Here is a 24,942-nt window from a genome sequence, read left to right as displayed (position 1 = left end):
CCCAGCAGGCCTGCCTACCACACAAGAAATGCTGCAGAGTGTTCTCCAGGCAGGAGAAAAAAGGATGGGAACCTGCATCTGCACAGAGAAATAAACACCAGAAACTGGAATTAGGTGGGTCAATATTTAAAGCTTTTTTCTTAATTTAAAATCTCTTTAAAAGATTTTGACAGGAGCTTCCCTGGTGGCACAGTGGTTGAGAGTCTGCCTGCCAATCAGGGGACACGAGTTCGAGCTCTGGTCTGGGAGGATCCCACATGCTGTGGAGCAACGAGGCCCGTGAGCCACAACTACTGAGCCTGTGCGTCTGGAGCCTGTGCTCCACAACGAGAGGCCGAGACAGTGAGAGGCCCGCGCACCGCGATGAAGAGTGGCCCCCACTCGCCGCAACTGGAGAAAGCCCTCGCACACAAATGAAGACCCAACACAGCCAAAAATAAATTAATTAATTAAAAAAAAAAAGATTTTGACAGCTTGGAGTGAAAAATAATAGCAACGTGTCGTGGGGTTCTACAGCAGTATATAAATGTAACTTGTGGGGCAGCAAAGGCTGGTGGGGGGTGGAGAATGGAGGCTCGGGCTACTGGACCAGCACAGCCACTGAAAACAGAAACAAAGAGGTACAGCTAGTACGCAACGATGAAGTCGAAATGGAATCATAAAAAAAAATATGATTAATCAGGAAAAGGCAGAAAAAAGAAGGGACGTGGAACAAAGAAGAGACAGGACAAATAGAAAACAAACAGCAAGATGGTGTGTTTCCACCCAACCACATCAGTAATCACAGTCTCCGCACAAGGTCAAAACATCCCAGTTAAAAGGTAAAGATCACCTTTGGGAATGGAAACGCAAGGTCCCAAACATGCTTCTTTAAGGAAATCAGCGTAAATAAAAGGACGCTAATGGGCCATATACAAAGGACGGAGAGAGAACAGGTCTTGCGCCCCCAAGAGGCCACGGTGCTGGGCTCACCAGGAGCTGCGGGCGGGGCCTCGGGCTGAAGCCCCGCCTATCTGCAGCCCCTGCTGCTGGCGAGCCCAGCCCTTCCACATTTTATGGGCCGTTTGATGTCCTCACTTGTGAAAATCCGTTCTAGTCTTTGGCCAGTTTTTCTCTTGGGTTATCTGCCTTTTGTTCTTTAGGTTTGTATAAATTTTCTGATCATTTTATGAACTACAGATGTCCTCCCAGTCTGCAGCTGGTCTTTTCACTCCTTTACGTGGTACCTCTTGGTGAACAAAATATTTGAATATAGTCCAATGTATCCATCTTCTCTTAACAGCTGGTGTTTTTGGGGTCTTTTTATAAAGAACATTTTCTTACCTGAAGATCATGAAGGTTCTATGATGTCTTCTAAACGTGTCTCTCTTTTTGTCCTTCACGTCTTCACGTACCTTCCATCCGAAATCGGTTTTGCACACAGTGTGAGATAAGGGGCAGGTCTCTCTTTCCCACGTGAGTCCCCCGCTGTGCACGCCCCATTTACTGAAAGGGCCTTCCTGTCCCCACCGCTCTGCGCCGCCAGCGCTGTCTGGAAGAGCACACCACCCCCTGGTGGGGTTAGCAGAATAGCGGCCCTAAAGGTGCCCACGCCCTGACCCCGGGCCCCAGAGGAGGTGCCCTGATGTGACAAAAGGGCCTTTGCAGATGTGATTCAGTGAAGGGTCCTGAGATGGGGAGACTGTCCTGATTGTCTGGGTGGCCCAGTGTCATCGCCAGGGTTCTGAAAAGAGGGAGGCAGGAGGGTGCGGCGGTAGCGGAAGGGGCTCGTGGCACCTCTGGAGGCTGGAAAAGGCAAGGGAGCCGATTCTCCTCCGGAGCCTCCCAAGGGAAACAGCCTCCCTCGCACCTGGACTTTAATCCAGGGGGACCCCTTTCGACTCCTGCCTCCAGACTGTAAGGTAATAAATTGGTGTTGTTTTAAGTCCCAACATTTGTGGTAATTTGTTACAGCAGCAACTAGACCCTAATACAAACTCTCACCATAAAGTAACAAAAATACTGCATAAATGTGAGTGAAGTCTTTTCAATGCATTACGGAGTGGGGATAAAAAGGATTCTGCAGGTCCCAGAGTGAAGTGTTCTCAGAGCCTTGAGCCCTTCAGGCTGGAGGAATGCCCTTTGAGTGTTAATATTCATGGCAAACCTTTAAGGATAATCACGAAAGAGCATAACTGGTGTATAAATTCCAAACCAGTAAAGAGGGAAAATGAATAAGAAAAACAAGTGAACCAACCCCTCAGTCGAGTTACAAAGAGCCAGTGGTGGAGACGCACACACGGAGCAGGGAGGACGGAGAACCCACGGGCAAAAAGGTGCTGTGGCCCATCCATTAGGTCAGGAACCGAACCAGTGAGTGCAGCACACCTGCCGACTAAAGACACCGTAAACAAGAGCACGTAGACAGGATGCCGGCCACGTGAGACTCTCCTGAACAGAAAGGGGGCACAAAAGCCAGAAAGCAGAAGAGCGGAAAGAGGAGCCGGGCGGGCGAGCCCCCGAAAGGGCCTCCGTCGCACTGTCCGCCGGAGCCGACTTCACCGCCGCGGGCGTCCGTAGGGTCATCACACAGTGATAGTGGTGAAGTTCGTGGCAGGATCAAAGAGCCTCGATACGGGAGGCAGCAAGTAACAAGCACCGGGGGCGAGGCTGGTGGCCACTCCCGCGATGGGAGATTCCCGCACGCCCCCACGACTGAAAGGTCAGACAAGCAGAAAGAGCGCAAACAGCGAGAATTGCGGCAACGCACTTAACAGACTTGGCTTAACGGACACGTGGGCCCTGCGTCTACAACTTAGAGACTCCCGTTCTTTTCAGGTGCACGTGAAACAATCACAGAAACTGGCTGAGGCCACATGTGATTAGGTTAGAAACCAATTCCCAAAAGACGGATTTTTTAAACTCCCATACATCTGGAAATTTTAAAACACTGACTTCTAAAAACTCCCGGGACTCAGAAGAAGCAATGATAGGAATGCCAAAGATGGCTGGATGTTACCACAGCAGAATCTAGAAGGATCCTTTAGCTTTAAATGCTTAAAGGATCACGAACAGACCCCAAAACAAAATAGGAAGCAAAGACAAAAATTAGTTATTTGGGAAAAAATAACCTCATAAAATAGACACATTTGGGTGAGAATGATCCAGAAAAAAACAGACAAGACATAAATAAACAATATGAGAAATACAAGAGACACCAGCTCTAAAGAGCGTCAGGGATTTAAGAGAATATTATGAACAACTTTTTGACAATATATTCAAAAATACTCTGAGACTCAAGAAGGAAAGAAAACCCAGCGGCCTCATAGCGAAGAAAGGACGATCAATACATTTACATTTCCCCACAAAAAATATTGCTTTTACCATTTTTCTGTTGAATTCTACCAAAATTTCAAGAAACCGTTCATGTCAGTCTATACATGTCTCCCCAGGTAGAAGAAAAAAAAGCCATCCTTCTGCTGGCCAGTCCAGACCCTGACACCCAAACTTCTCAGGAGTAGCAAAGAAAGAAAGAAACATGTAACATTTCATCACCCAGTCTGACCTTAAAAACTTACAGGTATCACAGAGGAACAGATTAAAGGGAAATCGAACTTATAAACATCCAAGATGATGCAGGAAAAAAAGCATTTGATAAAATGCATGCATTCGGGTCTTCCCTGGTGGCGCAGTGGTTGAGAGTCCGCCTGCCGATGCAGGGGACACGGGTTCGTGCCCCGGTCCGGGAAGATCCCACATGCCGCGGAGCGGCTGGGCCCGTGAGCCATGGCCGCTGAACCTGCGCGTCCGGAGCCTGTGCTCCGCAACGGTAGAGGCCACAACAGTGAGAGGCCCGCATACCGCAAAAAAAAAAAAAAAAAAAAAAAGCATGCATCCGTAATAGAAATTCTTAGCAAACCAGGAGTTCTTCTCATCCTGGTGGAAAAAGCCATCCAAAGCTAGGGCAAGCTGCTTCCCAGCGGTGCCCCCATAAGGCTGGGACACGGCAGAGAGGCCCACATCAGCGCTTACATCTCTGAGGCGGCCAGACGGGAATGAAGGAAACTGGCATTATTTTCGGTTACCTTCACCAGAATGGGAGCACAGCGGGGGCAGGTGTAAATACTCCTGCAAGAGGGAGAGGGGCCAGCAGGGCCCAGCCCTCTGCGACTGGGCCAGCTCAGCAGGTGCACCGGTAGGTGCCCAGCGTGGTGTGTGATTGGGCAGCCGCATGGGCCCGGGAACCTCTGGCGGCCGTTCCTTTCTTGAGGTCTCCTGGCCCGGGCCTTTCCCAACCCTGTGAGCCTTTACCTTTGAGAGATTACTGCCATTTCAACTTTACAAAAATGGAAATCAACTGTTCACACCACTTCTTGTTTTTTTCATTGAGGTGAGATTCACGTAATATAAAATTAACCATTTAAGCATTCGAACGTCGTGTACCACGGCCTCTGTCTAGTTCCAGGACATCACCACTTCTTGTTATTGTCTCAACAGAAGGGAATGTGAAAAAGGAGAGCAGAGGTAAAGATCACAGAAAGAGAGGCACAGCAAAGAAGGGAGCAAAGGTAGGTGGTCGAGGCCCCGCTGAGGCGGAGAGCCGGGCGGGGCCCGAGGTCCGGCCGTGCCCCCAGGACGCATCCCCAAGGACGCCTGCCTGTCTTTGCAGCGCATCGTGTCCCGGATCATCCCCCCCGACTGCATCGCGGTCGACGCGGACAACTTCAGATGTATCCTTTGCTGCTGCTTCTGCCCCAGACAGCGAGTGTGTGGTCCTGTTTCTCCTTAACCAAGGCCCAGTCGTTGTGGACCCCTACGAGGAGGCCCGAGGCCCAGGTGAGCCCTCCCGCCCACGCACAAGCCATACGCCGCCCACAGCACTCGGAGCATCGTGGACCGGGTGCCTCGGCCTCTGCTGCCACCCGGCCCTCCGTCACCTCCTGCTACACTGACGGTGGGCGGGAGGGGGACACTGGTGTGCTCCGAGACCCCGCCCTCACCGTCTGCAGCCAGTCAGGGCGACAGCTGTGTGACCTGGGCCTGAGGCAGCGCCGTGCCCCACTCCGGGCCTGCGGCTGTGGCTGAGGACTGCCTCTGCGGCTCGGGGACAGGATTCCTCAGCTCCTCTTTTGCTGAGCTGGTGTTTTCATCTCTCCACAAAGGAGGGAAGGAGTACTAAGATTTCCACTCCCCCGGGGCCCCCGTCTGTGAGGGCCCAAGGCCCAGGCCGCCCTGCCACGCCAAGAGCCGCCAAGGGCACCGGGACGGCCCGTGCCCACACGCGCGGTGCGCCTAAGTTTTCTCACCATCCGATTCTGGCTGCAGAAATGCTGACTCCTGTCTCCGTGACCCGGGAAATTTTGGAAAGATACCGAGACACGTTCACTGCGAGATGGGCGGGGCATCTGGGGAAGAAGCAGTTTCCCAGGTTGGCATCTGGGTTCCTGGGACGCCGTCCTGCGGTGGCTGGGGTGCGCCAGCCCGAGGGGCGCTCCGCATGCGGCCCCTTCCCCCCTCCCCGTACCGCCGAGGCTCCCTCCTGCCCTGACCCCCACTTCTGTCCTGTCAGACCCTTCCCTCTGGTGCATGGAGGCGCCTAGATCCCCAGATCCTGGATGCGGACCTGGGCCCCCGCCGTGTGTGCGCCCCTGCACAAGGGCCGGGCCCCTCCAGGCGGGGCCTCGCGGAGGGGGCGGGGCGCGATGGAGGGGAGGGGCTCTGTCGGGGCGGGGCCCAGGAGGGGCGGGGCCCTCTGGGGCAGGGACCTGGGCTCCTTGGCCGGATGGAAGACCCTCTGCGGCTTTTCAGAGTAACCGCCCCGGGGGCAGGGTGTGGAACGGAACGCGGGGACAGTCTGCTCCGGATCGCGTCCTTAGTCCGCGGCTCCCGCAGGCACCCACCCCGGGTCTCTCTCCTTCCCTTGGCAGCCAGGCAGAGTGGGAGCAGCTGCTGGGCAGCTGCGGAGGCTTTTTCTTCTACGGGATGGAGAGCTTCCTGTCCCACATATTGGTAGAAAGGTTGGCCGCCATGAACTTGGAAGGTGAGACCCCCCAAAAGCCCGCCTCTCTGCCAGACCCGCCGGCACAAGTCGAATCCACACGGGGACAGAGCAGGGCGCCCCTGTGTCTTATCAGGTGTCTCCCCTGTGCTCTGATGGAGGGCTGGGGGGGCGCTTTAGGAAGGCACAGCGGGGCCTGGGTTGGGGGCCCCTCCTCCGTTCCTCTGAGAGGCCTGGCCAGGGTCAGGCGTTGGAGGGGTCACCCCTCTAGGGCTGGGCCTGCAGAGCGCAGGAAGGCTGGGTGGGCGTTTCTGGAAAGTGCTGGTCGCAGCCCCTTCCCACCAGTTGTTCTACTTGAGATGCAGGCACTCTGGCCCCGTTTTCCCTCCCGCTGTCCACTGGCCCCTGCGTCACCCAGCCCACCCCCAGGGTGCCCGTGAGTGTCGTCTGGCCTGCCCTCAGGTGACCTTCTCCTGAGGGGATTGCTGGGTAGCTGGCCACTGTGCACGGTTGAGTGGGGGCCTTTTCAGGGACCCCCTCAGAGAGGCCCCTACCCTTGGGGTGTGTGGCACAGGTGGACACTGTCCGTGGTCGGGATACCTGAACCCAGCCCGTCACCCCATCTCCTCCCTAGGCCCTGCCGATATGGGTGGGGTCCGCACGTTCTTACCCCAGGAGAAGGTAGAAACAGGCTTCTCTGAAACTTGAATTCTAGACCTTCTCAGACGAGCGGTGAGTGACACTGAAGAAATCATAGGCTCCCAGGCGCCTGTAGGGGTGACAGCATCGCTGGGTGCCCCCGCCGTTCCCAGCCAGGCCTGTCCTCACACAGCTGGAGGCTCTGCCCCCTCTGGGGACGGCCCCTGACGCTTGGCCTCAGCATCGGTGGGGCTTTCCGCACACCCACATCCAAGAGCTGCGTTTTGGACACTGGCCCCGTTTCAGTGGGCACACGGGGCCAGGGCCACCGACGCCTAGCCCCTGGCAAGCCGGAGTGCCTCATGGGTGGCCTCTGGGAGCCAAGACCCCTCTGCGAGGCAGGGAGAGCTGTGGCAGGCCCCAGGGTGGGCTTCCCTCCCTCGCCCAGCCCGGTCACCCAAGGAGGACGTGAAGGGTGTGGGTCGGCCAAGGCAAATAACGGCCGGCTTGCCCGTGCAGCCCACGCGACCCAGGACGGGGATGAGTGGTGTCGGAGCCTCGGTCGGGTCAGGCCGAGTTCCCGCTATCCTCCTCGCCCTGGGTGACACCCCCGCCTGCACGGCGCCCTCACCCTGGGTGCCCTGCCACTGAGCCGCCCCTCCTGTGACCACAGAGTGCCAGATGGTGGTGCTGCTGGACCTGGCGCGGTCCTGCGAGAGCACGCGGCGCCACGTGGAGTCCTCGCAGAACAAGAGGTGCCCGGGGTCCCCTCCGCTCGGGCTTAAGCCTGCAGCCTGGCCTCCGGCAGCTGATGAGGGACCTGGGGGGGCATATGAGCCACGGCTGTCCGCCTGGGGCACTGTCCTTGCACCCCCTGGGCAGCTGGGATGCCGTCATCCGGCCCCCAGACCCTGCCTGGCAGAGTCCCAGGGCGGGGGGATGGATGGACGGCGCCGGCACAGACCACAGGCCTGCCTGGAACCTCAGGCAGCTGGGTTTGGGCCAGGAAGCAGATGGCTGGCAACTGGGAGGACACCCTGGCTTCAGGGCTCCCCGTGTCACCTGTCATCCCCCCACCCAGGGCCTCTGTGGGCTGCAGGCGGGCAGAGCAGAGGACACCCTCTGGCGGGGTTCCCCTCCTGGCCCCGCACCGCATGACTGGGAGCGCCCAGGGGGACTTGGCAGGGCTCGGAAATGCCTTTTCTTGTTAAATGGTATTTAATTGTGTGGGGGGCGGGGGCGGGGGCGGGGGAGGAATTCTCGGTTCTTTCGAGAACCCTAAGAGCTGTCAGTCCAAATACCCGGTCCAACACTTGGCGCTCTTCGGGCTGTGGGTGGAGGAGGGCTCGGACCGGGCCCTTTGGTGCTGGCCCGGCCCCCAGGAGCTCGGTCCCCTGCAGCGCACCCCGACTGTCCTTGGAGGGGCCCGTCGAGACGGCCGTCCTCCTGAGTCTGGTGGGGGTCAGGAGCATTGTGGCGAACCAGTGGCCGACGGTCCTGCGGGACAACGCGACGCGGGCCAGCATCCTGTGGGAAAGTGAGTCGTGCCGGCAGCCGCCCGTCCTGCAGCCCCGCGGGGCTCCCGGAAGCCTGTGGGCTGTTAACGGTCCCTCTGAAGGGCTGCTTCTTCTCCAGATCTGTTGACAGCTGGCAAGCCGATCGGGAGAACGACCCGCCTCCTTCAGAAGAGGGGAACCGGTGAAACTGTCCACCACGGTGATTAGAAACGGCCCTCCCTCCTTGCTCGTCCCTCGGGCTGCAGGGTCAGGGGTCCCCCACTTCTCCCGTTTCTGCACAGCCTCCGAAGGTCAGCCTGCCTGACAGAGACCTTCAGCCTCCTACAGGCCACTGCCTACAGTGGGATCTGGCTTCGAATGTCTTTACGGAAACACACATGGGTCACTGGCACGTCTTCATCTTCAAAACAGCTCAAGTCCCACAAATCCAAAAGCCCTGGTGTGTTCTCTGGGAGGCGGGGAGCCCACTCCTCCTTCAAGGCAAATGGAGCCCTGAAGTCCATGTGTGGCAGCGGCCTTACACGCGGATTCTGGTGTAAAAACCTTAAATGGAGCGCGAGGGAGTCTGAGCTTTAGCAATACGTTGATTGGAGAATCTACCGTAACTAAGAAAGGTTTATCCCAGGGTCATTTAAATCATGAAATTTTCAAATATACAAGGCGAAAGGGGCTTCAAATTCAAAACTCACATGGTCCACGGGTGCCCGGGAGGTAGTTGCCGAACAACAAAAGCTCGTGGAGCGAGCGTGCAGATGAGCGAGTGAAGGTGTGAGGGGTGGGCGAGCGCTGGCCTCTGGCTGCTGCCTCCGCGCCCGGCGTCCCCGTCCGGGCTGCGACCAGCGGCAGGGCCAGCAGCACCCTCACCTCTGCTGTGCTCCCCGCATGCGCCGTGAGCCTTGGTTGGGCCGCAGGCGTCCTGTCCCCGTGAGCCCCGTGTTTCACAAGCCCGCCTGCTCTCCCCACAGATGAGGCTCTGCAGACCTGGGAGGACAGGCTGGTGCTCTTCCGGCCGCAGCCGCAGGGCTCGGAGCGGCTCCCCGTCACCCTCAACCTGGTCCTCTACGGGCTGCCGCACCAGGCCATCGTGTGATGGGGCCGCGCCTCCCCACAGCCCGTCCCCACCATCCGCCATCCCCCTCCCTGGTGTCCCCGGCCCCTCCGCCCGTGACCTCCTCCCAGGCTGTGCTGCCAGAGCCCACCCCCACCCCGCCCGGCCCCCGTTCTGCACAGGGCAGCAACCTGCTTCTCCCTCCACGGTGAAGCCAGGGCCCTGTCGGCGGGAGGGGAGCATCTTGGGGGGCTCGGCAGCACGGGTTGGGGGAGGAATGCGTCCAGGCCCACCCCACAGCGGCCTGGGCCCCCGGGTCCCTTGTGCCCCGGCTGCTAGACCAGAATCGCTGGGAGGCAGAGTCTGTTGAAGTGCTTTAGTAAACAGCTGCGTCACCTCCGAGCTGTGTTTCTGTGCCCCTGGAAGCAGGGACCAGCTCTGGTTCTGCACCCCCGGCCAATGCACACGCCAGCACTGCCCAGCACCTCAAAACTCAAAGAGAGGAAGTGGCTGTGTGAAATGAGCCCCCAGGCCTCCCCTCCCTGCCCAGAGCTTTCCACGGGGTGGGGACTCACGTCCCGGGCAGAGGCGACCGTATCCTCAGGGCTCCCAGGGTCCCAGCCCGGGACCTCGCCCACTCAGTTCCACGGGGCTTTGCCAAGGAGATGTGAGGGGGTGGGACGTCCGCTGCAAATGCCTCTCAGTGGAGTGGCCGGCACTACCCTTGCCAGCCCTGGCGTCCCGGGCAGGGGGCAGGCGGGAAGAGCCAGTGGGCAGACTGGGTCCAGGACCTCATTTCCCCTGAATCACGGGACCAGAAATGGCCGTGGGAACATGCCAGGAATCCTTGGGGAGGCGGGGGCGGGCCTGCGACGCCCTGTTTGTCCTGTTCCTCGCTGACCACTCCTGGTGCGTCACAGTCTGTGGTCACCTCCAACCACCGGGCTGGGAATCCCTGGAGAGGGGCACTGTCCAGCGCCAGGCCGTGGCGGGGCCAGCAGGTGCTTGCAGAGCGAAGGGATGAGCGGGCGCGCCTCGGAGGCTGAGCCCAGGAGGCTGAGGGCGTCACGGGCTGCAGGGTGACTGCAGCTTCCAGAGACGGGAGTGGGGAGGGGCCCCATCCCTGATCTCAGAGCCCCCACTACTACGGGACGTGCAGCAGAGGCTCCTCCAGAGCTGGACGTCCAGCCACCACCTGTGGGCACCGCTCTGGGCAAAGTGAGCCCTGGGAGAGGCCACTGTCCCCAGAGGTGGACACTCAGCTGGAGCTGAAGGTGGCCATAGGAGGACAGATGCCACAGTCACCGGGAGAGCTCCTCACACCGTGCCCAGGCCAGCCTGGCCCACGTGTGGGCAGCAGACTGGCCAGGACCCTGCGTCCCGAGAGCCCCCAGGTCTGTGGCTGAGGGTCGAGGGTGAGCCCACTCCTGGCCTCTCTGGGGTGGAGCCAGCCCATTAGAGGGCGCACAGGCTGGGGCCGGGGAGGGTCAGAGCCCCTTCTGGCATGGGTCCTGGCAGGCAGCCCCCCAGATCCGCTGAGGCCAGGCCGCAGAGTGCACGGTCTGGGCCGCTGGCCCCGGGGCTGCTCGGGTGCCGTCTCCAGGGCGCCCAGGTGTTCCTGGGGCTCCCGGGCCCGTCCTGCCAGGCTCCGAGCACAGGTGCAGTGTCCACACAGAAGTCATGTCCCCAACCAGGCCTCAAGTCTGCTGCCTGCCTCGCCTACCTCTGGGGCCACGTGGCAGATGGAAGAAGCCACCCAGTGGCCAGAGGATGCCGAGTCCCAGGCTGACTGACCCTGGTCACTGTCCCGTCTGGGCTGGGAGGCCCAGGAGCTGAGCACGTGGGAGGTGGCACAGCAGGGGAAGGTTCCCCTGGTACGTGAGCAGGCACGGAGCTCCGTCCTGACCTCGTGCCCTGGACACCAGCTGGCGAGACTGCATCCCTGCGGCGTGGCCTCCCTGCTCTTAGGTGCAGAGTGAGCAGTGCTGAGATTCCTGGGCCGAGACACACAACAGCCCAAATAGTAAAAAAAAAAAAAAAGGCCCAAATTAAGACCGAGATAAAATATCATTACCATATCTACTAAAACAGCTAAAATGAAAGATAGCGACAAACACCAAATGCTGGGGAAGATGCAAAGAAACTGGGTCTCCCAATACGTCACTCCTGGGAATCTAAAATGGTGCAGACTCTCCGGAAAAGAGTTGGGCAGGTTCTCATAAACTGTGGGTGCAGTTAGCATATGGCCCAGCCTCTGCATCTATCCCAGAGAAATGGGAACTTAGGTTCACACAAACACGTGCATGAATGTTTATAGCAGCTCCATCCCCTTAGAGCAAAAACTAGAAACAACCCAAATGCCTTCACTTCTAACAGTTAAGCAAACAGCACATTTACTTGCTAGAATGCCCACGAAGGGCTGGATGGACCTCAAGGGCGTCGTGCTGAGTGGAGGAGCCAACATCAATGAGATCACGCCCTGTGGTATCGTTTATACAACATCCTCAAAGGACAGAACACCTGAGATGGAGAACAGGCCCACTGGAGCCTTGGGGCAAAGCCAGGTTCTGTGCCTCGGTTGTGACAGTGACACAAATCTATACATGGGATAACATTTCACAGAGCCCCTCCCACACACTGACACACAGAGACAGACACACACACACACACACACACACACACACACAAATGCCTGTTGAAGTGGTGGAAACAGAACCGGGTCCACAGCCCGGACTGCAGCACCAACCTGGGCTCCTGGTTTGCCGCTATCTGGGGCAACTCCCCAGCGGAGTGTGTGCTGTGTAGGACGCGCTGCACTGCCTTTGCTATTTCTGCAACTTCCTGTGAATCTATAATTAATTCACCATAAAATTTTTTTTAAAGCTCATCTTTGATTAGATTGGGAGGTGGTGATTCCCCTCCTTTGTGTTTGATTTTTTTCCTTTTTTCAAATATATACACATGCTTGTTCCAGTTTTTTTTTTTTTTTTTAAAGCACTAACTAATGACCAGGGAATAAATTCAAATCAAGCAGCGTTGGAAATACGAGCTTTCTTCTAGAAGGATGTTGGCAGCCACCCAAACAACAAGAATAAAAGCTTCTGGGAATATTTCATCTGTGCAGTGTCACATTTTTCACCTGGTGCTGCATCTGCTCCTGTGAGAAATGTTCAACGGTGAGTGCCGTTCCGTGTACCAAAGCCGCTACAATAACTTTCTGAATTATGTCCCAGCGACAAAACAAATCACAGCATCAATTAGCTCCTATAACAGAAGTGGCATTCCGTAATATATCCAAGCATGAAAGAACTGCGTAACCCTAAAAACTATAAGGAGAAGAAAGATCGCTTGGAATTTATTGGTAATAATAGGAGACAGAATGTAATTTGAATGGTGGACAGCCCTTCAGCCCTTTGAGAAAGGACGACCAGATCTGCAAGTTCTAAACGTTCCAGAAAGGACGCAGGTGGATGACGGGGCGCCCTGGCACGGGGCACGGGGGGCCGGGGGCCCCGGGAGATCCCGCCACTGCCCTCGCCCAGCCTCCGACTTCCCCATCGGCAGTCGGCTCTGGTCCAAGCTGAGCTCCAGAATCCGGATGGGCTCCACGGCCTTGAGCTGGTCGCCCAGGAGCCCCAGCCCCTCCCCCGGAAAGTGCAGCACCCAGGGCGGGCCGGATGGGGAGGAGCGGGGCCCAGCATCGTCCTCGCAGCCGCTCTGCCTGCGTCCAGGCCCCGCCCCCGCCCCCCCCACCGGGTCCCCGGCGGCAGCGTCGGTCCCTCACCCGCGGCAGCCGGCGAATCGGACCGGTCGGTTCCTGCTCGTCAGTCACCTGCTTAAAAGTTCAGTTTGTTTTCCGAATTTATGTCTTGGAAATAGTGATTTTCATATTTTTAAAATATGGAGTTTCTTTTCACAATATGTTATATTGTAGGAAATTGGGGGGAGATTAAAGGGAGAAAAGCCCTCAGAGCCACACAAAGGCAGAAGCCCATGTTCTGATGGTTTCTGGATTTTTCTCTGTTTTGCGCAGTGAGCTCCTGGGTGGTTTCACACAACATGGTAAAGGACTTCCCATTTCAAGATATTAATCAGAAACCTCGTTCAAAGCATTCCTACCCTCACACAGGCTGCTTGCAAACACGACAGATCTGATGCACAGGGACAAGGGTCCTTCGGGCTTGGAGGGGAAGCGGGGGGACCGGAGGGTGAGTGGGGGCATTAGCAGACTGGGCTGGGGGCCCGGGGACGGTGGGCTCTGGAGCTGGGCCAGCCGGGCTGTGGGGGGCTCATGCTTGTAGGACCTGCCTCGTGGGTGGTCCCAGCTCCCGGCCGGGTCTGCACCTCCATCCTCATCGAATCCCGAGGAACAGCATCACCAAGCACAGACCAAGGTCCACCTTCCATGACGTGGCCACCGCTTTCGCCGCGTGGGAGACCCTGGCCTTGGTATGCCATGGCCCCAGGCTCACACCTCCAGGCACGGGCTCTCTGAGCTCCTGGACCGCCCCCCCCCACCCCGGGATTCCCATCTGAGGGCACGGCTGCCCCTCACCACGCTTCCCAGGAGCCTGTGCTTCCTGTGGTTCCGGCCAGCTCCCCCATCCACCTGGGGCCTGGGGAGCCCGGGCCCACCCTCCTCTGCCAGCGGTTAATTCACAATCACAGCTAAAGCAGCCCTTCCAGGTTGATCTGGATTAAGAAATTGGCAGGTTAATAAAGCTAAAATGTTCATAGGCGCTTGTATATAAATTTCTATTAAGTTCCCTCATCCAACGCTGGTCTCTAATAGTTTAATTTCTATATTAAATAATTAAAACTCTATTTTCAATTACTGTGAACAATTGTTTTCCTTAATGATCGTCCTGGAGGAGCCAGTAATTTTATATCTTGTAAAAATGATTAACTGGCATCATTATCCCATATCTCTGAAATATAACCCAGCCGCTTCAAGAAAGGCCATCTGTATTCAATTAATGTTCCCTTGCATTAAGACATACAGTATTACTTCATGCCGTGCACAGCCCACTGTCCTCTCATTTTATTATGACGATGATGGAGATAGAAACAACCAGTTTAATTATCCCGTTTCCAGCAGAGAAATCAATTTTCAATACGTCTCCACCCTTAAAAAGAAGGCGGCGGCGTGGTTCCTGGGAAGTGACGCCTGCAAGCTCCCTCCCAGCTCGGGTCTGACTGCAGACCCCGGGGCTTCTCCACGGGCCAGCCCTTCTGTGTAGAGCGCTTCCGTGGGGCAGACTCTGGGAGGGGCCTGTGACCCCCGCCTCCAGGGGTCTGTCCTGTGCGGGTGCTGCCTGCCCCTCCCCTCCCCCCAGCATCACTCTGGTCCCCAAGGCCCCCACGCCCAGCAGCAGGTGTCCCTGGGGACAGCCCTGCTCACTGCACCAACGCTGACCTCAGATGGACCGGGTGCCCACGCAGACTCGGAGGGGGTCCCGGGGGATGTACTGCAGCGTGCAGCCCGCCCCTTGGTCAGGGTGATTCAAGGGATGCGCCCTGCCTTGCCAATCAATCACACGGCTCTCTCGGCCAATATAATCTAATTGTTTGACATTTTTATCACAATTCATTGAGACCAAAGGGAGATGAGGAGATTAATACCCCCGTGCGGTTGGCTAATGGCCGGGAAGGAGCTGATGGGAGCTCTTAAATTTTCTTATTATAGATTTTAATTCTTTGTGACACGAGGTGAGAGATGGCAACGGGATAATGAGGTAGAGGCCCCCTCTGCCCCGGTGCCCCGAGATCAGGGGTCTGCTGGGCCTGTGCAGGCCCTCCCCAAGGGGGAGACTCTGGCCTCTGCAGGAGGGGCAGCTGTGCCTGGACGGGCCCAGGCTCTGAGGAGAGGCTGCGGGGGGAGGCTGGGAATACTGGATACGGGGGCTGGGACAGTGAGGACAGGGCCCCAGGCAGGCGGGGAGATGCGGCGCGGAGGTAGGGAAAGCCGAGCGAGAAGGACAGTGTTTGGCCTCTGCCACTGCCTCTGGGGACCGTGTCATGACACTGTCTGCGTGGACGTCACTGACACGGACAGCCTCCTCTGGTTGTGATGTAACCCGTCACACCTGACCCCTGAGGAACGACAGGGCAGTGACAGGTGATGGGGACAGGTTTCAAGAGCCAGGACAAGTGTGGACAGAGAGCCAGTTGTGGCCACAGGTGCAGCCATCCGCTGAGGAGCCGGAATCCTGGCCCAGGCCGCCGTCCACAAGGCTCTCACCCCGGGCTGCCTGTTGCCCCCCGAGCCCTTTCCTCCGATCCACTGCTCACAAGAGATGATTTTGGATTTCCCTGAAAACTGAGCAGAGACATCACCCTTAGAGCCTAAATCTTAGCATTTGAGTAGAAAGTGGAAAGAAGATTTACCTGCAGCCTCTGCTGTCCTGGGGCCAACGTCCAAGCATCAGAGCTCTCACGGCCCCAAGCATCCACGCATCCTGACCACCCAGGCATCCTGGCTGATTCCATCTGCCCAGCTGCAGCGCCAGTATTACAAAGCTACAGAATCAGCACCTGATCTGCTGGCTCTGGAACCGGTTTGATGAGAAATTAAGACAAAAACAAACGATTTTGCCCAGACGCAGAGCTCAGATCAGTCGGAGGAGAGCCGCCTGGTCCTGATGGGAGCTTGTTCCAGGCAGGGCCGGGAGGGCTCGCATCCTGACGGGGGCCGTCCGCCTCCTGTGTGGCCCCTGCCCTGCCCTCCAGCCCCCCTCCACCCCCGCGCAGTCCTCCTGCCCTCGCTGACCACCACTGCGTGTCCGTCGCCCCACCGGGCTCCGCCTGCAGCCGGCCCCTCTAGCAGTCCGGGGTGAGGCAGCTCGCAGGCACGCGCACATCGGTGCACTCCCGGCAAGGAGGTCGGCCGCTGGCTGGTGGGGTCCTCGCGGGCACAGGCCTCTCCCAGTGCAGGGCGGCCCCGAGGAGGCCGCGCTGCTGCTGGGACCAGCCCCAAAGTCCTCGCACTCACGACAGCTCCCACGCAGGCACAGGGATGGCCTCGCGGTGAAGGTCCCGCGGGGTGCAGTCCGCGGTGGAGGCTCGTGAAAGCCAGGGCCACGAGCGGGCGAGGTCGGCTCGCGGATAAGCCCGAGGCTGCGGCCCAGCAAGCTCGTGGTGCACTTAGGAACCAGTCAGGGGGGACGTGCTCAGGGGACGGGGGCGTCACGGCCACCCCGTGGCCAGGACCACCTCGCCCCATGGCCTGCTTCGGGCAGTGCCTGACCGGCCACAACCCTCGGCCCGTTGACCCCGCTGCCGCCCGGCCCCGCGGGCTCGGCCGTCCTCCTGCTGCGTTGCTGGTTTTGCCGACAGACCCACAACCAACAGGGCAGGCTGTTCCGAACTCACTTCGGCCGGAGAAAATGGTCCTCGAGCTCAAACAAACGCAGGTCTTCCCGGACCCCAGCCCGGCCTCATCAGTCATGACCAACGCCACTCAGTTCCCAGGAATGTGGGCCTTTGTTGTTCTTATTAATAAAAGTAATCCCTGGGCTTCCCTGGTGGCGCAGTGGTTGGGGGTCCGCCTGCCGATGCAGGGGACACGGGTTCGTGCCCCGGTCCGGGAAGATCCCACATGCCGCGGAGCGGCTGGCCCGTGAGCCAAGGCCGCTGGGCCTGCGTGTCCGGAGCCTGTGCTCCGCAACGGGAGAGGCCGCAAAAGTGAGAGGCCCGCGTACCGCAAAAAAATAAAAAAAAATAAAAGTAATCCCTGCTCATAGAAAAAACCGAAGAGCTTAGCAGAGGCTATAGGAAGGAAGGCAAGATCTGCCCGCCCCTTCCACTCCAAGCCCCGCCCCTCCTCCCCAGGCTCCTCCCCAGGGCAGGGTTTAGTGCCACGGGTACTTCCAGGACTTTTCTTTGGGTAAGTGTCCATATATTTAATGATGAAATGACACGCAGATTTTCCCAAAGTGTTAGTATATTAGAAGTGCTGTCATAGCGGGGTCCCCCCACTTTGCATGTCTTCGTGGGCGTCTCGCACTTCATACACGGCCGCACCCCGGGTTACTGTGCTCCCAGGACACAAGCAGTCTGTTTATTTTGGTGAAACTATTGATATCTTCTTTGTGAAAAATGTATGGTCAACTCACGTAACTCTGTCATGCCTCCGCGTTCAGGACGGAGAGCTGGACACATTTATTAGACCCCAGCATTCATCGTTTATCCTTCCCGTCCCGCAGCTGACTTGGGCCTTCATGGATGGGGAAGGTGAGTTAAAGTTCATGACCACAACTGCGTCTCTTTTTGCTTCTTTGTGCATTTCTGTCATTTTTAAGGATTTTGGTGCCAGGTTTGTCTTCAGAACAGCTTGTAGCTTCCACTGTTGTCAACTGTAGCTTTGTCTCGAGATGACAGAGGTTTTACTGTCTGGCCCACGGTTTCTGCTCACAGGTGTCTGTACATCAGCCACAAACTGTGTTTGTCCGGCAGGGACAGCCCTACCTTCCTCGCCTGGACGGCCCAGGACTCCCGGGGGAGCTCCTGGGTCCCCACGTTGTGCCCCAGCCAAAGGAGACTAAAAAGCAGACCGGGTGACAAAGGATGAGAAACGGGGGAGCCGCAGGCGAGAAGGAAAGCAAGACAAAGTGAGATCACGAAGGCCGAAGACACCTGCCGCAGCGCCACACACCAGCAGGATTAACACAGAAACCTTCAGGTCCGGTCTGCCTGCAGCAATTTGTCCTAACAAGGATATCAGAGGTTTTGCATGTGTACCCCGTGGTCTTCCCAGTATAACTGCTAAAGATGACACCCGTTACGGGACACCCACAAACCTGGTCTGCAGGACTGAGCAATTCCGGGCCCTGAACAGCGGTTCTATGAAGATGCCGTGACACAGGCCCCGTGGGAAAAGGCACACAGACAGGAGTGTGTGTGTGTGAGCGTGTGTGTTAGTTCTGTGGGGGGCGGATCTTATAGAGAGTGAGACCTCCCACATGCGGGGTCTTTTGTGTGTTCTGTCCTTGGGGGTCGCTGTCCCCGGGGCCTGGGGCAGTGTCATCCCCCCGGCAGGTGCTCACTCAGCAGTCGTATGAACGAGTGAAGGAGGGTGAGTGGACAGAGGTGGAAAGGACGCTGGCCACACCGCCACCTGGGGCTGAGGGCTGAGACGCGGCAGACAGTTACTTTCTTCATTGTGTTCGATGTTTCACACCTGGTGTCTGTCACCATAACCAGAAAAAAAGTTTTGTTTGAAAATGCAATTTCTCTCCACCCAAATCTCTGACAGCGGTCATCTCTCCAGAGATGTCAAGAATGCGGCCCTGGCCTGGGGCCAGCAAGGGCTCCCGCTGGTGGAACCACAGTCCAAACTCTGCAGTCAGTCGGTCTGCACCATGGCTGGAGCCCACAAAGCACATGGAGTCCCCGTCTGCACCCCTGTGTGCCCGGGACTCCCCTCTATGTGCCCAAGACCCCCCACCCCGTGTGCCCAGAGGCCCCTGAATGTCCAGGCCCAGGCTGGGTGGAGGCTCTCCCTTGGCCCTCGGGTGGCAGGGCAGGGGCTGCAGGGGAAATCTTGGCGACCCTCTGGGGCGGGGCCTTGGGGAGGGACGGGGCCTTGGGGAATATCCATCCTCACATTTGTGCCTCTAGGGGGAGCCGCAGGGACACCGCACACAGACTGAGTCGGGGACCCAGCAGCTGCCTGCCTTCTGCCTTTGGGCCGGGCAGGGATGCAGGGCTTGGCCTCCGTGGTCTGGCCCAAGTCCCCTTCGGTGACATCTGCCTTCTGCCCTGGCCTCCGTCTCTTTAGGCAGCTGGATGTTTCCAGCCCCTGCCTACTGCTCCCTTGGGGGCTTCCTGGGGTCTTTCCAGGGGTGGAAATCCCAGGGTGTCAGGTGAGGCCGCCACGTGGGCTCCCAGAGACCTGTGAGGACAGCCGTGTGGTGGCTGGGGTCCGGCCTGCCCGTGCGGGCCTCTCTCCTGGGTTTGTAAGTCTTCCCTTGAGAGCAGGAGAAACCAGCCTCAATTCCTACCCTCCCGGAGGCTCAGCTCTCCGTCCCTTCCTCAGGGAGCCTCTGGGAGTCCCTAGGCCCCTCCTTGTCCCAGGACCCTGAGTAAGTGCCCAGAGGCCTTTCCCGCCAGCTTGTCCCTGTCACTGGAGGGCAGGGGCTTGCATTCAGTCTCTGCCCCTCAAGTCTCCATGCACGACCTGGAGACGGGCACTGGGACACACTCCTTGTCTGCCCCATAAACCAGGTAAAGTGACAGTGAGGAAACCACGAGGGTCCCTCCAGTGTCACCCAAATAAACGCTTGTCCCAACTAGAGACTTCAAAGCATAAATTGTCCTCCTCACTTGGGGGTCTGGAAAGAGCCCCTTGTTACCCTCTGCTCATATATTAGCCAGCTTCTGCTCAGTAACGCTGTGTAAGAAACACCCGCACCACCAGATCTCGCTCTTCCCACCTGGGGCAGGTCTGGGACACGCCATTCTCATGCTGAGACAAAGAGCGAGGAAACTGGTGGACACGAGGGATCCTAAGATTCCACTTGGGCTGGCGTCTGTCCTGCCCACCTTTCCCCGGCCACAGCGATCGCATGGCCAAGCTGGTCATCAGCTGGTCATCAGGAGAGAGACTGGGGTCTTCCCAGGAGAAGCAGAGCCAGTCCCCTGGGCCAGGCAGGATGGATTAACTTCCTTAGCTGAACAACCTCTCCTGGGCCCTTTGTAGGAAGAGGCAGCTCACTGGGCCCCTGCAGACCAAGCCACATACTGATGCCACAGGCCACCAGCGCCTGGGGGTGCCCGTACCCCCTACCCCCGTGGCAGAGGGGTTTAGTGGCTGGGCAGCCGCACACAGCCTCTGAGCCTTTGGGGGTCATGTGCCGGACCAGCTCCCGGGCCCAGTTCACTCCCCTCCCCAGCCCTGCCGGATGCACTGCCCGGGCTGGGAGCCGGAGCCCCTCGTGTGTTGCCAGGGGTGTTCTTTGCCTCAAAGTCAGGGGCGTTATTCACAGCCTGGCTGTTCCTCGTGTACAGGAGCCTACAGGACAGGCTGCCCAGTCAGGGCAAACAGTAGCCCTGACCTGTGCACCGGCTGTAAGGCTTTCCTTAGACCAAGGCCCCCTGTGTGCCAGCCCCTCCCCGGGAACGGGGAGGGGACCCCATCACTCTTACCTGAAACCCCGCCGGGTCCAGCCCTCCATCCGCCACCCAGTGGCCCTTTAAAAGTGCAAATTGGTTCCCATCATAGGCAGCTCCTCCCCTGAAGATTGAACCCCACTTCCTGGGCGGGTCTCCAGGGAAGCTGCCCCTCCCCCAGGTAGCCGCAAGCGCCCTCAGCAGCAGTGCAGGGGTCGCCGTGTCAGCAATGCTGCCCTGCGTCTGTCAGGCTCGGTTATTAATCTGCCTGCCGTCTGCCCCTCTCCGCCATGAAAGGCACTTAATAAAGACCTGGGGGTACGAGGACAAAGACGTTGAGGCCCAAGCCCAGGCCCCGCACGGCGGGGTGGGGGGGTGATGGGAGGGCACTGGCCACGGCACAGCTGGATCCCTCACCCACCAGGAAGCCCCACCCTGGGGCCGGAGCGGCCTGGAGTGTAGCCAGGAGCCCTTCCAGAAGCGTCTCCTTGGCCAGTGCTGTCCGAGCCCATCCTGGGAGCACAGCAAAGGTGCTGGAGCAGACGCCCTAAAACAGATCGTGTACTTGGCGTCCAATTAGCGTGTTTGGCACGCGGTCAGACCCCCGGGAGAGCAGCCTCGGGAGAGAGCTCATTACCCACGACAGCGCATCTGGTGCCGTGAGGCCCCAGCGCTGAGCTCGGGGGCGGATTCACAGCTGCCGCTTTTTGTCCTTTCCTGAGGGAGACAAGAGTCTTGGGACCCCAGAAGAGTGCTTCCGAGGCGCCAGGTGCCTGCCACCTGCCGTCAGGGCAGAGGCCACCTCCTCCCGGGGCCCCTCGCCTGGCTCCCGTTTCCACAGCCATGGGCTGGGGAAAGCTTTCCAGCTCGGGTGAGAACATCTGGGGGCGCACGCCCCAGCCCGGCCCTCCGCAGCCGGAGGGAGTGGTGGCCCCGCTCCCGGGTGTGGAGAGGGGGCCAGAGCCCTCGCCAGGCCCAGCTTGGGTGTGGCTGAGGGGAAGGTGGCCACACTCTCCAACCCAGAGCCAGGCGCCACCGAGAAGCAGGAAAGCAGAGCAAAACGGCGACCCAGGAAAGGTGCCCGAGAGCTGGGGCCAGGCGGGCCTGGGGGCGGGGCGAGGGGGGACTGGGGGGCGGGTCCGCCCGCCCCTTTGGCCTGGACCAGACCCACACGGACGTTTCCCTCCTCAGCCCCAAATCCTCTCTGCCAGGGAGTTATTCATCCAGCCATTCCTTCACTCAAGCTCTTAGCAGCCTGGGCCCCTGGTGGGCTGGAGCCTGTCCTGCACCAAGGACCCTGCAGGACACCTGGAAGGGAAGAGGCAGCACAGCCTTGATGCCTGTTGGACATTCACGTGGCGAATGCGAGATGAGTGGAGGGTAGCAGACCTGGGGGAGGGACCCTGGAAGGAGAAGAAGGAGGAGGGAGGAGGACCAGGCACGCGGACTCCGGCAGCCGTGGGAGTATGGCCAGTGCCGCCCCCAGTGCAGAGGCCAGGCGCCTGAACCCCGAGGCTGCCCATCAGACAGGGCAGCCCCGCTGAGCCCAGAAGCACTGGCCAGGGAGGGTGGAGTGTGCCACCCTCTTAAGAAGCTGCCTGAGAAGAGAATGAAAATAATTGGACCTAAATCAACAGAGGGGTTCGTTCACATGTGGGTACCTCCCAGCAGCCACGAGAGGCCTGTGGCCACGTGCCCCAAAGAGAGTCGTGAGGCCGAGTCGCCCAGTACCGGAGGCTTGCACAGCCACAGGTCCTGGGACACCAGCGTGTTGGTGGACGCCCAGCCTCCGTGTCAGATCCCAACCTGGCGGACGGGCTCTTCCTTCAGGAGGAGAAAGGTGAGGCCAGCACAGCTAAATGGTAAAAGAGACTCGGGTTTGTGACAAGAACGCGTAGTATAGCTCCGTACACTCCTCTAGGGCTATTACATTTATCAAAATACATAACCTTTAAAGAAGTGAAGGAGCTGGGGGTGTGGGGAGGGGCTCTGCAAGGTGGGAGACGCCCACCCGGCCCAGGCTGGGGGAGGAGCTTCAAGTCCAGTGAAGCCAGAGCATCACAGAGGATGGGGGAGGGATAGGAGGCCCCCAGAGATGGGGGAGCGGGGCAGCTGGGGCCCCCCGGCCTGCCAGCTCCCAGGCCCCTCCCACCACCAACAGTCCCCGCCTCCCAGGGTCTCGCCGGGATCTTCCCACGGGCGTCCCTCTGGGGCGCACGTGCCCATGGTGCCCTTCGGCTCAGGGTGTCTGGAGCCTCTCAGCGGCGCCATCTCCCTGGGGCAGCACGGGCTCCGGGAAACCCTCCGAAGCCCGGGCCTGGGGGCACGTTCGCTCCCTGGCTCGGCAGCACTTCCTCAGCCCTCCAGGTGGCCGGAGCACGGGGGCCCTGCACCCAGGTGCTGCCTCTCTGGAAGGTGCTGCCGTGCAGCGGAGGCTGGGGGTGAGGGTCCAGCCCAGAGCCGAGGGAGCAGGAAGTGAGCCACAGGAAGACGGGGGACAGTGGTCCGGGGGCCGGTGGAAGGCAGGGCGGCAGCAAACGGACCAGTGTGGGGGTCAGAGGGTTGCGAGGCCACAGGGGGCCTCAGTCCGAGGCACACGGGTCACTACGTGGGGATTAGACCGAGTTGCAGCGTGGTGCGCGGCACTGGGCCCTAATGCAGGTGGGAGAGGGGTGAGGCGGGGCCCGGTGACCAGCTGGGTCTCCCCTACCAGCCACCCGTGCCCCTCACCCCAGGCCCCGCACACCCTCAGCACTCAGTGCTCTCGCTGCCTTCAGACAGCGAGAGTCACTGCCCTGGTGGCGCTGGGAGTGAGCAGGGCAGCCTCCACTCGCGCCCCTGCGCAGTGACGGGTGTCCGCCAGCCGCCTTTCCTGGGGCCAGCCAGTGGAGGGCGTCCAGCGGGATGGGCAGGGGTCTGGTCTTTCCCTGTGGCCCGGGCGTTTGCTGGGAGCGGGTGGGATTTGCGCCAGCAGGGCTCCTTCAGCATCTCCAGAACCTGGGAGTTCCTGCAGCTCCAGGGCCCAGGTGACCGCGCCTCTGCCCCTTCATCCCAGAGCTGCGGGCGGCACTTGGTTCTCTTGACCTACCAACCCTGGGTCAGCAGCCCCCTGAATCCGCCCCCAGGTGTGGTCACCTCCTCAAGCTCCCAGAGGCTGAGAACTGCTCACACATGGGAGGACAAAGCCAGGGCCCTTTGCCCTTTGCAGGAAGCCACCGAGCAGTCACCGAGCAGGGAGCTCCATGACTTACCAGCCCCGCAAAATGACTCTTTCCTTTGACAAGGTTTTTTGCCAACTCCAGGGGTATCTGTGTGGTTGGAGATAGAATCCAAGCTCCTTCTAGGTGCAAGCGCCCTTACCCACCTCCCTCTCCGCCCCCCCTCCCCCCCTTGCCGGCCGGGCTCTGGCCCCCCCTGGGCTTGGACACCTGTTGGCCTGGCTGGCCCTGCAGGAGGACCGCCTCCCCTGACCGCCCTCCCAGCGGTCGCCGGTCCTGCTCCCCCGGCAGCGCCTTCCGGAAGCTTTTTGGTTTATTGTTGATTACCCACTCCTCCCCGGGGCAGGGCGGGGCGCAGAGGTGGAGTTCGCTGCCTTCCCGTGGCTCTCCCAGAGCACGCCTGGCACCTAGTAGGTGCCCAATAAATCAGCGTTGACTAAGTAAAGGTCTCTGTCAAACGCGCGCTCTGCGTGTTCCCACAGCGTCTAAGTGTGAGCGCCGAAGTGCCCGCCGCCTTCCCAGGCAGGACTTTTCCTTCAGCACCAGGAGGTGGCATTCGCGAACCTCTCCACCCCGGCGGCAACCAGCACGAGCGGCGGAGGCCGAGAGGCGCTCCTTCCCCGCCGGCGGCCCCGGCACTTTCCCCGGAGGAGGGGCGTTTCCCTTGATCCTACCCAGGGGGCGGCTCCCGGGAGCGCAGGAGGAGGGCGTGGCGTGGGAGCCGTGTAGAAGGCGGAGGGGCGCAGCCTCGGAGCGCGCAGAGATGGCGGGCAGGCAAGTTGAGCAAGTTATCAAGCCTACACACCAGGGACTGGGGCACTGGGGGAGGGTGTCCCGTGCCGTGGCGTCCTGGGGGGTTGGGGGGCTGCGTCCGGGGCTTGGGAACCCCCGCGCGCCGGGCAGGACAGGACGCATGGGGAGGGCACCGAGACACCCACCGCCAGAGAGCATGGAGAAGAGGCCGCCCTCACCCCGCACCCCGGGCGCCCCCAATGCTCTCTGGGCCTTCCAAACCGCACTCCGGCCCCCCATCCGGCACCCAGGGCCACTGGCTCCCTGGAGAGCCGAGCACTCTGCGGCCAGGGGAGAAGCAGCCCCACTCGCGACCCCAAGCATTCCGGCCGCAGTCCAGGGAGGGCCCGGCGGCGTAGACAGACCCGGGACTCAGGGCAGCGACTCGGGGTGTCTGTTTCCTCAGCGGTCAAAAGGGCTGCGGAGGCCCCAGCCCGGGTGCTGGAGGAGCCACAGCGCGGCACCCAGAGCTGCGGTGTTCCTCCAGCCACCGAGCCAGAGTCGCAGGGAGGATAGTGCGCCCTGTCGCCCCGTCCGGGCGCGCCACTCCCGGCCCGCCCCAGAGAACTGTCGGGCCACAGCTGCCCAGAGTCGGCTCCTCGGTGCGGGGAGTAGGGACCCGGCCCCACCCCTCTGGCTTGG

At 59.7% G+C, this 24,942-nt stretch overlaps 1 protein-coding gene across 1 annotated transcript in view; it reads left to right on the top strand.

The window, feature by feature from the left end:
• The window catches only part of CFAP46 (cilia and flagella associated protein 46), a 92,789-nt gene extending 79,421 nt beyond the window's left edge, over nt 1-13,368 (top strand). The window contains exons 50-58 of the mRNA XM_027113030.1: nt 4,477-4,547; nt 4,649-4,709; nt 4,780-4,815; nt 5,305-5,407; nt 5,907-6,019; nt 7,290-7,371; nt 8,017-8,153; nt 8,252-8,332; nt 9,099-13,368. Coding sequence (XP_026968831.1) covers nt 4,477-4,547; nt 4,649-4,709; nt 4,780-4,815; nt 5,305-5,407; nt 5,907-6,019; nt 7,290-7,371; nt 8,017-8,153; nt 8,252-8,332; nt 9,099-9,223 — 809 coding nt within the window. The 3' untranslated portion in view covers nt 9,224-13,368. The remainder of the gene's footprint in view (nt 1-4,476; nt 4,548-4,648; nt 4,710-4,779; nt 4,816-5,304; nt 5,408-5,906; nt 6,020-7,289; nt 7,372-8,016; nt 8,154-8,251; nt 8,333-9,098) is intronic.
• Nucleotides 13,369-24,942: the final 11,574 nt, after the last annotated feature.

The sequence above is a fragment of the Aethalodelphis obliquidens genome, unplaced genomic scaffold, assembly GCF_003676395.1.
Source record: "Aethalodelphis obliquidens isolate GAN/ISIS:26980383/991018 unplaced genomic scaffold, ASM367639v1 scaffold11, whole genome shotgun sequence".
Taxonomy (NCBI): Eukaryota; Metazoa; Chordata; class Mammalia; order Artiodactyla; family Delphinidae; genus Aethalodelphis; species Aethalodelphis obliquidens.
Note: the sequence above shows the minus strand (reverse complement) of the source record. Positions and strands in the feature narration are given on the sequence as shown.